The 12071-nt window shown below is 43.8% G+C and overlaps 1 protein-coding gene across 3 annotated transcripts in view; it reads right to left on the reverse strand.

Annotated features, from left to right (window-relative positions):
- Positions 1-12071, reverse strand: part of ripor2 (RHO family interacting cell polarization regulator 2) — a 59397-nt gene that overhangs the window by 12276 nt on the left and 35050 nt on the right. For all 3 annotated transcript variants that reach the window (XM_053447123.1, XM_053447121.1, XM_053447122.1), the window contains exons 2-6: positions 11132-11252; positions 8418-8573; positions 7984-8062; positions 7429-7452; positions 7022-7075 (exon numbers count right to left, since the gene is read on the reverse strand). In XM_053447123.1, coding sequence (XP_053303098.1) covers positions 7022-7075; positions 7429-7452; positions 7984-8062; positions 8418-8573; positions 11132-11226 — 408 coding nt within the window. In that variant the 5' untranslated portion in view covers positions 11227-11252. The remainder of the gene's footprint in view (positions 1-7021; positions 7076-7428; positions 7453-7983; positions 8063-8417; positions 8574-11131; positions 11253-12071) is intronic.

Below are 12071 nucleotides of genomic sequence, written 5' to 3' on the forward strand. Positions count from 1 at the left end.
CTGTCTTAAAGTCAGTTTGATATAATTTTTTCACACCAAGTGTCAAAACAAACGCTGTACAGAAAAAGGAAATTAACACACAAAACCAAAAATCTTTAAATCTATCAACGCAAAGTTACTCTCCTTCACGGAGGAAAGCGAGACTTGAGGAAACTGAAATTCTGCTGAGTCACTACAACTGAAAAGAAAACTGCAACACCATCAGCACTCCACGTTTTTCTGTCTTCCTGAATTCACATATGATGGAAGTGGCAGCCGGGCAGAAAAAAACAAAGCACCTCAGCTGAGCCTCATCAAAGGGAAATATTGCAGCCTGCCTGACGAGAGCTCTGAAATATTGATGCCTCCCGCTCTTTACGGTGCTCATTAGGGAGAAGCGGGAGAAACTGGGCTCCTGCCGTCCTAACAGCTTCTCTGAGTGTTTGTTTGTGTGTCTGAATCGAACACAGCCAGAATGTCTGGGAGAGTGAGTGTGTGTGTGTGTGAGACCATGCTTGTATGTGGAGAGCATGTTTTTGCTGTGGTGGGTGGTCACGTGATGGTTCACTGTAAAAAAAGTGAAAAATGTGAAAGTGGTTTGCAGTGCACATCCTGTTTTTGCAGCACCCGGGCTCATCCCAACGACTCAAACCAAGCCGCCCCCTCCCACACCCTCCACCCCGACGGGGACCCTGCCCTGTCTGCCTGTCTCTGGTATGTGGTGTATGTGGCGGGGCTGCAGCAGCTGAGCTGAGGCAGCTCAAAAGCACTCTCCGACCACCACTGTTCTCCTCAGCTCTCTGACTGGTACAGAGCTGGTTCAGGAGCCGACATCTGAAAGCTTTAAAACACCAGAAAACAAAGGAAAACATGAGCAGTGGAGGTCGGTGATGAAATTGAAAGAAACACACATTTGTACAGGAGAACTTTTGTGCACTAATAAATTCGAGAAATACAAGTTATTAATTTGGAGAAAAGCTGCCCCTCTCCAACTGGTCCTTCACACACTGAGGCTGATGATCAGCGGCCGTTCTTCTCAGGCGATCTGTAATCGCATCATTATCAGCTGATTAAGCTTCATTTTTGTCCCCAATTACAATGGCCTCTCGCTGCCTTCAAGGAAACTTCCTTTTGAAGGTCAGCCAAGCGCCACTCCAGAGGACGGCCATCGGCATATTGCGTCGCCTCAGGCGCATTTCACCCCAGAAACAGGGGGAACGCAGCCAAAACACAAACAAAGGAAAAAAGTGAAACCTGGACACAGGCAGATGTATGAAATATGTATATAAAAAAAAAAACTGAACACCTTATTAACAGAGGAGAGACGGGGAAAGGCAAGAAGCAGCAATAAATTGGGGCCGCTGGTACATATTACACTCATCTGAAGAGCCAAACTTATACCACTTCTAACTTGTCTCTCAACTTAACTATGACCACTTCATGTCTAACACAAATTCACACTGAAACCCAGAGATTAACCAGGTTCTCCAAAATTGGCCAGACTTTGGTCCAAAGTGAGTGACTATGCTGGAAAAGGTCCAAATCAAGTACTAAGCAAGTACACACACACACACACACACACACACACACACACACACACACACACACACACACACACACACACACACACACACACACACACACACACACACACACACACACACACACACACACACACACACACACACACACACACAGACAGACAGACAGACCTTTGTCTTGTCGTCTTCTATACGTTTTTTAATCTGTGAATAACTTTGGATTAATACAACTAATCAGACAATAACAGAGGTTAAAATAATAGAGGTCTTCGATTGGTCAGAAAATCAATAAGCATAATTTAAATAATGTGCCTGGCTAAAGACTCTTCTATTCCAATAATTATTGGTGTTCTTAGTCAATAGATAAATAATTGTTACTTGCAGCAAAGCTTAGATCTAAGTACACGTTTCTATCTCTACCCACAACCTTATCAGCATACAGTAATCCTAGATTTCTATTGTGCTTGTTTAATGACCTACTTCATCACAAACTCAAATCCTGATTACTCAAACACATCTGATGCCTCTTTAAGCAGATGTGAACAGATATTAAATGTAAATATATTCTAAATTAGGTCGTCTTTTGGGCTCAGATGGAGTCCCTGTATTCATTATCACTCCATGGGATGACAAAACGTGCAAGACTCACACACCCAGACAGGGATTACGGCAGAGTCTGTATTTGGGAATCAATTACGCCCCGAATGAGGATTAATACAGTTTTAACATTTATCATAAGGAGTAACAAATATATAGTTTAGCTCCATGTTTTTTTTAAGTGCGTCCTAAGCCTTTTAAAAATACTAAATAATAATATTTAGTGCTTTGGCAGGCTGGTGTTTTTTATTAAGAATTACTGGGAGTTTTAAAGGATTGTCTCTGTATCAACTGTACATCTGGATTTAAACCGTGGGATTTTTAATATGAGCAGAAAATCTTTAGGATTTGGCAGGAATCCTCTTAAGATATGGCCATTAACACACACACACACACACACACACACACACACACACACACACACACACACACACACACACACACACACACACACACACACACACACACACACACACACACACACACACACACACACACACACACACACACACACACACACACACACACACACACACACACATCCCTAGAGAGGGGCTTGTGTGTTTGATGCTGTTTGATGTGGCCCGCCTGTTTTAATCTGCTTATAATCACTCACCCCCTGGCAGAAAGTGTGTGTGTGTGTGTGTGTGTGTGTGTGTGTGTGTGTGTGTGTGTGTGTGTGTGTGTGTGTGTGTGTGTGTGTGTGTGTGTGTGTGTGTCAATGGCAAGATTAACATTCAAGGAAAGAGAGGAAAGCAAGAAAGCCCTGTAATAAAAAAATAATCACATGTGAGGTATTCTCACTCATTTCATAGTTAACACAGACACACACAGACACACACACACACACACAACTTCTCTTTCGGGTGAAGAGGATGTCTGGCAGCCTCTCTTCTCACTTTCCATTTCTTTGTCGCGGGTATAATGACGCCCTGCTGATACTGGTAGCCAGACACACACACACACACACGGAAACAAAAATACACAAACACAAAGACACACACACACACAGCAGTGCCTATCCCGTGCAGGACATCATAGGACTGATATGGCGCCACCTGCCTCCACCATGTGTGCCAATTATGGCTCGGACATCTGCAGGCGGCTAGCAGCACAAACAGGAACAAAAGAGCAGGCAGATGTGAGTCTAACACACACACACACACTCACACACACTAACAACTTGCTGATGGACGATTGTTAAGTCATCCCTCACGGCAGCCACCCAGCACAAAGAGACACGCCTGGGCCTGAGCACAAACACAATAAACACACACACACACTTACTGTAGCTCACAACTGCTGAGACCCTGAACGTCCTCTGAAAGCTGCTGATTGATTCACTGTGACTATCCGGTTTTAACTGTCCTGTATCCGAGAGCGGATGAAGTGCATGTGCTGCTCTTGCACCGAATGAATGATGTATAATTACACATATTTAAGACAACAATCGATTCTGATCATCTTACGTTCATTTCCACACAGACAATCTCCATATCAGGTATTCTAGTTGTCCTGCACACAAGGGTCCATTGTTGCCCATTTCCCGTACACGGGTCCACTGAGGCAGCAGCTTTTTATCTCTGAAGTGCTCATCACTCTGGCTGCAGAAATATAAAGGTGATGAGGGCTCCCTCTTTCCTCTACAAAGGCCGATCAGCACACAAAGAATCTACTTCCCTCCGCGTGTTCTTGCTGATATGGCAGGGTCACAATTAGTGTGCTGAAAGCTTTATAATGCTGAATGCGCTGAAAGCCTTACAATGCTAAAGTAACCCGACCTTATTGGGTTTTTGAGGCAGGTATTGATATTTCAGATCACTTGGATTTGTTTTTAGTATAATTGTGGCTAAATGGGTTAGACTGGGCAGAACATTTAACAGCTTGTCATTAACTTGACACAGCTACACTTCCTCCCAATATCCAGAAAGTAGTTATAATATCCCGAGTACGAACTCTGGCTTTTTGAGCATTTGGAGCATTGATGTCCTGCCATATACTCATTCGACCAATCATGAGCCGGTCTCAGCTGTCACTCACGTTCATCCCCTTTTATTGAATCAAATAATGAACTAAAGACACCTGGACATACTCTACACTAATGTGATAACAACTACAAAACGAAACCATCTTTGAGAAATAATAATGAATTAGATATTAACTTTTTACTTTGATTCATGTCCCATACACTAACATGGAGGAGACAGGATTAATGACCTATACTGCAGCCAGCCACCAGGTGGTGATCAAGAGGGATTTGTGTCACTTTAGGCGAGCTGTCACGTCATCAGCTGACCTGAGAAATTTCACAGTCTAGTTCGACATAACTCATTGTATAACCCACACACACAGCAGGAAGGTATGTAGCACACTCTGAAAGTAACTGTAGATTGCATAACTGGAACAAGAACATGAATTATTAAAACTATCACAGACCTACTGTACAGCACCAGTTCCCAACGTCAACGACACCATGTAATGATGAAGCCACATCTGTGAATGTGTGAGTGTGTGTGTGTGAGAGAGTAAGTTCCCTGGCCTCAATGCTTTTATGGTCGACAGAATCTCTTAGCTGGACATTCTACATTGGATATCTATCTGCTGATGCTGATATTTGGAAAATGGAACTGTCCTCTGAGAGTGTGTGTGCATGTGTGTGTGTGTGTGTGTGTGTGTGTGCGTGCGTGTAGCCAATAGCTGTTTACGAGGCAAACCGATACATCAAGGTCTGCCATTGGACTTGGCTCTGTTTTAGCATTTCCTCTGCCCTATTTGAAATTTTTCTAAAAATAAGATGTTAATCAAACACTTTCAATTTCTACAAAACCTGATGCTGCATTTAACGAATTGCACCTGACTACAAAACTGCTTCCTGCATTAAAATAACAATTCAAGCATCTTGAGTGCAAAGGACCTCCTGGGATAAAACTACAACTGATTAATCCAAATTAAGACAAAGCCTTTCTGAAGTCAGTCCTTAATCAGATCAAAGATTAAAGCATTTTTAAAAGGACAAAAAAATGAGCCGTGGTATATATTTAGAATATAGAACACAGCAAGGTCTAGATATAACTTCCTTTTTTAGTTGTGCTTTGACTTTTGAGGCTTTATACCTTTTCTGGTGAGAAATCAGTCACCGCTTCACTATTTCAAATATTAACATTGCATTCAAATCTATTTTTGTGGCGAACCGGTGAGAACAGAGAAGCTTCAGAGCCTCGTTGGATGTTAAAGAGAAAAGCTCCTGTGACAACCTCACGGTGCCGAGCGAGTGCTGAATCTGCCCGGGTGCGTTTTTTTTCTCCGCTTTGACTTTAACAACAAAGACACCCGAGTCTCTAAGACCACCTCATCTATTTTAAAATGACTCGTCAGACCTTCTTTCCTGTGATCCCTCCATCATTACCTCTCCCCGTGTTCATCTTGAAGCACCCTGTTAATTGCACCTCACTGTAGCCTAGTAACTGCCCTGACCTAGTTTCACTGTTGCCATCAAACCCTTCAGAAACTCATGAGCCACGAGCAGGACCAAGGTCTGTCTCTCTGTCTCCTGTCGTGCTGTGAACTTGTGTTTGTTTGTGAGGCACCTCATGGTGAGTTATGATTGTGTGTGTCAGGACGCATGTGAACACAATGGGTTAACGCCAACCAATAGATGTGTCCCCTGAGCTGCTCGGGAGTTCAAGGGCTCCGTCTTAAGAGGTAGCCATGGTTACCTTTGGAGTGGCGCTGTTGTTTGGGGCGTGTGTGTTCTGATTGCCTGCTGTCACGACCGAGTGGACGCACAGCGAGGGTGGCCTCTATTGGACTACAAAGGGGGGGGGGGGGGAGAGAGCAAAGTCACAGGGCCTCGCAGCGGATCAATGTCCCCCAAACGTGCAACCTGGAGAAGCCTACAAAAGAGGACGTAGGAGGGAAAGGTTCCCTACCTGGCAACTGTGGGGGGGGGATTTTTGACTCAACCTGTTGGAAATGTCCATAAAACATCAACACATGAGCCTGAGAAGAGCTGGAGCACCACAGTAACCTGGCTGAGAAACTCCTGCCCGGAGCCAAATGAAAATAGTCAATCAAGTGTGGTACAGTCGTGGAACTGAAACCTGCAGGACGGGGAAAACGTAAGTAGACAAATAATGACTCCTGACTTATTAGAACGGGAGATAAATGAACAGTTCAACATTTTGGGACATGTGTTATTTAGTTTTTTCCTGCCGAGAGTTAGATAACAAGACTCAAAACATAAAATGCAAAACATGAGGAAATGTAGTGGGATTGATGTTTACATGTAGTGGAGTACAAGGGAAATGTACCAAAAAATATATACTTACACAAAAATGCATACAGACACGTGTAAAATGTACTTGAGTAGAGTTGGTTGTAACTGAGTAAATGTACCTCAGTATTATTGTATATCTATGGTACATGGACTGCATACAGTGGGTTTCTGGTCGTATCGACCGCTCTAAGTGCTTTACACTACAAGTCACAAGAGCCGAGGATCAAACCGCCAACGATCCGATTCTTTGAAAACCCTCTCTACCCCATGTACCACAGATGGCCGGCTTAACTAAGCAAAGCTTACCAGCTTGCGATTCATATTTGCTGCGTAGATACAAGAGGAATCAACATTCTCACTAAAATTTCTAAAAATGTGACACTACTGATTCAAAAGAGGTGGAAATATGCACCGGTTCGGTTTTTCCTGAGCGACTGTGTGAATGGCAGAGATGTTGAGAGGCTTTGTGAAGGAAGGTATTGAGTTGAAACATCTTCAAGAGCACTCACACACACACACACACACACACACAGGAAATACTTTAGACCGCAGACTCAGTATCTGAAAGACTAAAACAATATGAACGTTCTCTTATCACTTACACACACACACACACAGCAGTGTTTACCTTGCTCATGTGAAACTCCAGACGTCTCATGTATCTCTCAATGGTTTTGATTTGCTGCAAAAGACAGACACAAGGTTTACTGCTGCTGTCGAGCAAGCGGCTTCATGTTCTTTACAGCTGTAAAAATAATGATTTGTTAGTCCTCACTATAGAATATAACGAGGCACAGTTTGAAATGCCAACTCTCCTGCCGGCCCATCAACCACTTCTCCCTCTTTGATCACGTTTTCTTACATTTTTCCTCAATCCCTTCAGCCCCTCACTTTATTTTCTTCCTCCCTTCTTTATTCTGCCTTCAGCTGTTTTTACTCCCTCCTTTCAACTCCTCTTTTTTACATCAAAGATTCCTCAACACATACCAAACTCAGTGACTGTTACAGAAGAGACCCTCCCCTCCGTCAACTCACCTTGTCAAGATCGTACAGCACTCCCTGGAGAGGAGAAACACACACACACACACACACACACACAAAAACACACACACATTTACACAGTTAGCACAGGACGACAGCACAGGCTGCGTAAGTAATGCAAAGTAGACTACAGCTGTCGGGCATCAAGAGTAGATCCTATTAAACGCTCTTTTCAGGGATTCTGTGTGAGTACAGTACGTGTGATCACAAAAGTGATGTCAGCTGCAGAAACATTTTCTCCAGCTACACTAACACACTCATTAATTCTGCTATAGTTGTTTGAAATTGTATAATTTCTCCATTGGGCCTTTTTTTTTCTGTGAGCTTTTGAGATGAGACTCAGTGAGAACATCGTATCAGACAGTTATTACAAGTTTCTAAATTTAAACAGAGTTCAAGTCAACAATGTAGTTGTAATATCCACATTGGTTTATTGGATGTGTCATCTGTCTGGTTCTACACTGGCTTTCTATTGCAATCTATTCTATTTTCTGCTTTTCTATTAGCTGAAACGATGTTAGTGTAACTGAACATTCTGCAGTTCCTCACCAGGCGAGAGTTCCTCTTCATGTCCTTCATCAGAGACATGAGTTTTTCCAGCTCTGCTTGATGAACTTCCAGATACTCACTGCAGAGCAGAAACAAGGAAACACTTAGTGTCTAATGCAAATGCATTGTTTACAGATTAATCGACCAATTATCTTTTAAATAATCAATTTATTGCTTTGTCGTGTCAATTAAGTCTAATAATGTCCATGATAATTTCCGGCAGTCTTTTTTAAACACAGTTAAGTTGCTTGTGTTTGAGCAGTTGTGTAAATATATGGAGCAGGAAATGTCAACAGCCTACCGCTGTATTTAGAAACTATAATTTTGAACATGTAAGAATTGAATCTGTTTACTCATAGATACTCTGGTATTGTTACTCTTACGAGGAGTGCGGGTTGACAGTGTCAGTGAACATCAGTATATGAGTTACTCACTCCAGGCCTTGTTTGAGCGCAGTGTACACCTCCTCCACTCTTTTGGGCTGCGGGTCTCTGGAGCTGCTTCCTCCCTTGTGTCCGGACAGGTGAGTCTTCTTGGGTTTGGACTGAGGCTTCTTCTGCACAACGGAGTTCCCCATGAAGGAGTTACACCTGCACAAACACAAACACACAACAGTGAGTGTGATGGATGGTCCACACAGGGCTTGTGTTTTTTTTTAGTGAAACACGTAGGATTATTTTCTGTTTGCTGTGCAATGACTTTATATACATACGTTTCAAAAAATCAAATGGAAGCGGGAGAAAGGAACGTATTTCACATAGATTATAACAATTATAACAGATCATTTAGCCTTAGATGAACCGTCTGTATAATTTCATAACGTCCATGTGAGCGTGCCCTTAATGTGTCAGTTGCAGAGTGACTGTATCTCATTTGACAGAGGGAGTGAGTCTGTCCACACCGACATTACTCAGCCGCACATGGACTGACACGTTTAGCCTATATTTTATACAATCGCTCAAACTCCCAGCGTCAGCCTCCGAGGTGAAGATCCTCATCAGTCACAGGACTGTGCTAAATCACAAGTATAAACACTCAAAGTTTGACCTGTATAAGGCTGACGTGACCTGTGCGAGCTTGTGTCGGGCTGCAGTCTTCTGCTGGAGTGAACGCACAAACACACACACACACACACACAGAGAGGTTCTCTTTCCCTCTATCTATCCCTCTCTCTCTCCCTCCCAGCGATTAATGACATTCAAGTGTTCTCCAGTCTCTTCTCCACAGTTCTCCAGCTGTTGACCAGCATTGTGACTGACTCCAGGCGAGAGGCAGAGGGAAATACAGTTCATATGTAGATATGTGTAAATGAGGAGCAGTGCAGCCCCCTCACTAGGCTTTCCCTCTTCACATCTTTCCATTTTAAGGTCACATCATCATCATCATCACCGCCCATGCACATTTCAGCTGTTTAAAGCATCACAGATTTAGCTGACGAATTACATTTTTCCCCGACGCTTAATGAAACGATCCCGGAGTCGTCTCGGGGACGTGGCCCCGGCCTTCTCCAGCGCTCGACAAGTCGGAACGTGCCACGTCTTCGCCGCACGCCAGCAGCACAAGTGAAGCTAAGCTGCCACAAATGTAGGCCAACACTGAATCAGAGCGCCGCGTAGCCTTGGGGTCACGCAAGCTGTGGTGCAATAGGGTCTCTTGGCGGGGACACACACAGAGAAATACACATATGCATACATGCTAACACAACTCCATACTGACTTATAATTGTGGATTTGCACACTGGCGCACAAGCTGCAAAATTTGCGGTATGCATGCATGCGTAAATGCAGATGAAACATGCACATGGGTACACACTTGGAGGGTCTGAGCTGAGGTCTAAAACAAACACACACAAACACACACACACACACACACACACACACACACAGACACACACACTTGAGTGGCCTCAGAAGCCGTATCTCTGCAGCGCTCCACCTCACTCATTATCAGCATGGTAACTTGTCAGTCGCTGCTGTCAGTCGCCCCCACACCCGAGTCATTCCAACCAATTACCCCATTCAGCGTCTGAGCCGAGAGTAGGAACAGGCGAGGGGAACAAGTGTCTTCAAATAGGTTCTCGCAGCAGGAGCTGCTGAGGAGAACCAGACGGCGACAGACCAAAGCCTCAGATCCCAAACGAGATATTTCCGGGACGTGAATGTGTCTTTGTCTCGTGATAATGGAGTGAGAGCCGTCACAGATGAGTCAACGAGGGAAGAACGCTGATAAAACTCTCAGAACTTTATCAACATCCAGCTTCTCACAAGTAACTTGGGGCTACAGATGAAATGATCAGGAAAGGGAACTTGTTGTAAGACAGAGCAAAGTTCCTTCGTGGGATCTTAGGTTATGGAATTAGAAACGTGTCTCTTTGTGTGACTGAAGCCTGTTTTCAGTGGATGTGTAAGAAGAGCAAACAGCTAAAGACACCGTCACGCGCACAAAAAGGTTTAGTGAGATTTAATTCAGTTTGATTCTTGTTGTGTAGCGCAGCTGTATTTTTGGAGGGTTGTATTGAGTCACCAGCTGTTATGAAAGCAGTGAATGACTGAAAACACCATGGTTACCGCTTCCACATCAGAAGATGTCATCCGAGGAAAGGTCACAAGTTCTTTAAAAACTAAAATAAAGATTGACTGCGATACGACCCTCAATAAGTGGAGCAGCCCTTTAAGAGTACAATGAAAAAATGACTTCCCCTTAATGCTGCTATATTAAGGAGAATGGAGATCTGTTGTGTTCTCTAAAGCAGCGGTTCTCCATCGTTCCTCAGCCAAGGACTCCTCTACAAGATAGACAATACTCCAGGGAACCCTCATGTAAACGTCACACATATAATTAATTATGTGAAAGAACAACAGGAAAGAAATGTCTTAGAAAGATATTAGATACGTATTAAAGGATAACTCCTCCATCTCGTGCATTGAATGAATCTGGAAACTTTTCACGGACCTCTGGCACTTACAGGGGTCCACAGTCCCCCACTTGAGAACCACTGGCCTGAAGAGCTTTACACTTGAATAAATACTGCGTTTGAGGATGTGATACTGAAACAACTTTCCCTCGTTAACACTCTGAACTCAGTTGTTATTGCAGAAATGAGTCACAGTCGACTTTATATCAAAAAGCTTTCAAGGTTTCTGCTCACCGTGAGCGCCGTTCTTGTAGCGTGCTGAACCCGGCGAAGGACTGACTCCGGATTATGCCATTGGGCCCACCGGGGGAGTGGGTGCCGGCCGCCATGATCTCTGGGATGTGGGACGCCACACCTGGAGAAAGAAAACACACGAACAGATCTGTTACATACAGGGACAATATTTAAACAAGGAGTGAAGGACTGGGGACGGAGATACATCATGTTATGAACTGTATTTACACCCAAACCAAGTCTAAACAGAGGGTAACTGGAGCTCAGTGAGCATTGTTGTGCAATGCGGCACAAAGTTAGTACTGTAAGTGATGCTCGCCATGTGCCATGTGGACAAGCAGCATTCAGAGCCGGCGCGGACATGTCTCAACTCCTCTGGTTTATCTTTCACCACTCAAACATACTTCCACTGTTACTGTTTCAGATTCTCCCACCTCAGGCGGGTTTCGCACAACAAGACTTGTGTAACCTTTCATGGAGTGTGGTGTGCGTCAACCAGAAGTGAGATTTACATTCCTCTACATATGCAATGCACCTGACTGACAGCTGTTTAAAAGCCAGAGATGTGTCACAGGCAGAATTACCTACACACAAAGGCCCTTTTTGCCTTTTAGTCATTGAAATGGAATAAATTCCATAAAAGCCAATCCAAACCATCCTTGGTCAGAGTTATCTAATCAGCCTCTCTTTTAGTTACGACATCTTTTATCAGTGTATATTTAGCAGCAGCAGTCAGTCAGATTTCCACCTTTTCTTTTTTTTTAAGTTGAAGATGCAACATGAGTCACGTGGGCACTTTGGGGAAGAAGCTGAAAATAGACAGAGAAAGGTCCATGTCCAGCTTTCAGATAACGTTTTAACAGACAAGTGCCCAGAGGGAAGAGTCCACTCACATAACTCAATCACTCACTGGACCAGTGTGAGGAGATTGTGTCCAGAT

Source organism: Pleuronectes platessa, chromosome 18, assembly GCF_947347685.1.
Source record: "Pleuronectes platessa chromosome 18, fPlePla1.1, whole genome shotgun sequence".
Taxonomy (NCBI): domain Eukaryota; kingdom Metazoa; phylum Chordata; class Actinopteri; order Pleuronectiformes; family Pleuronectidae; genus Pleuronectes; species Pleuronectes platessa.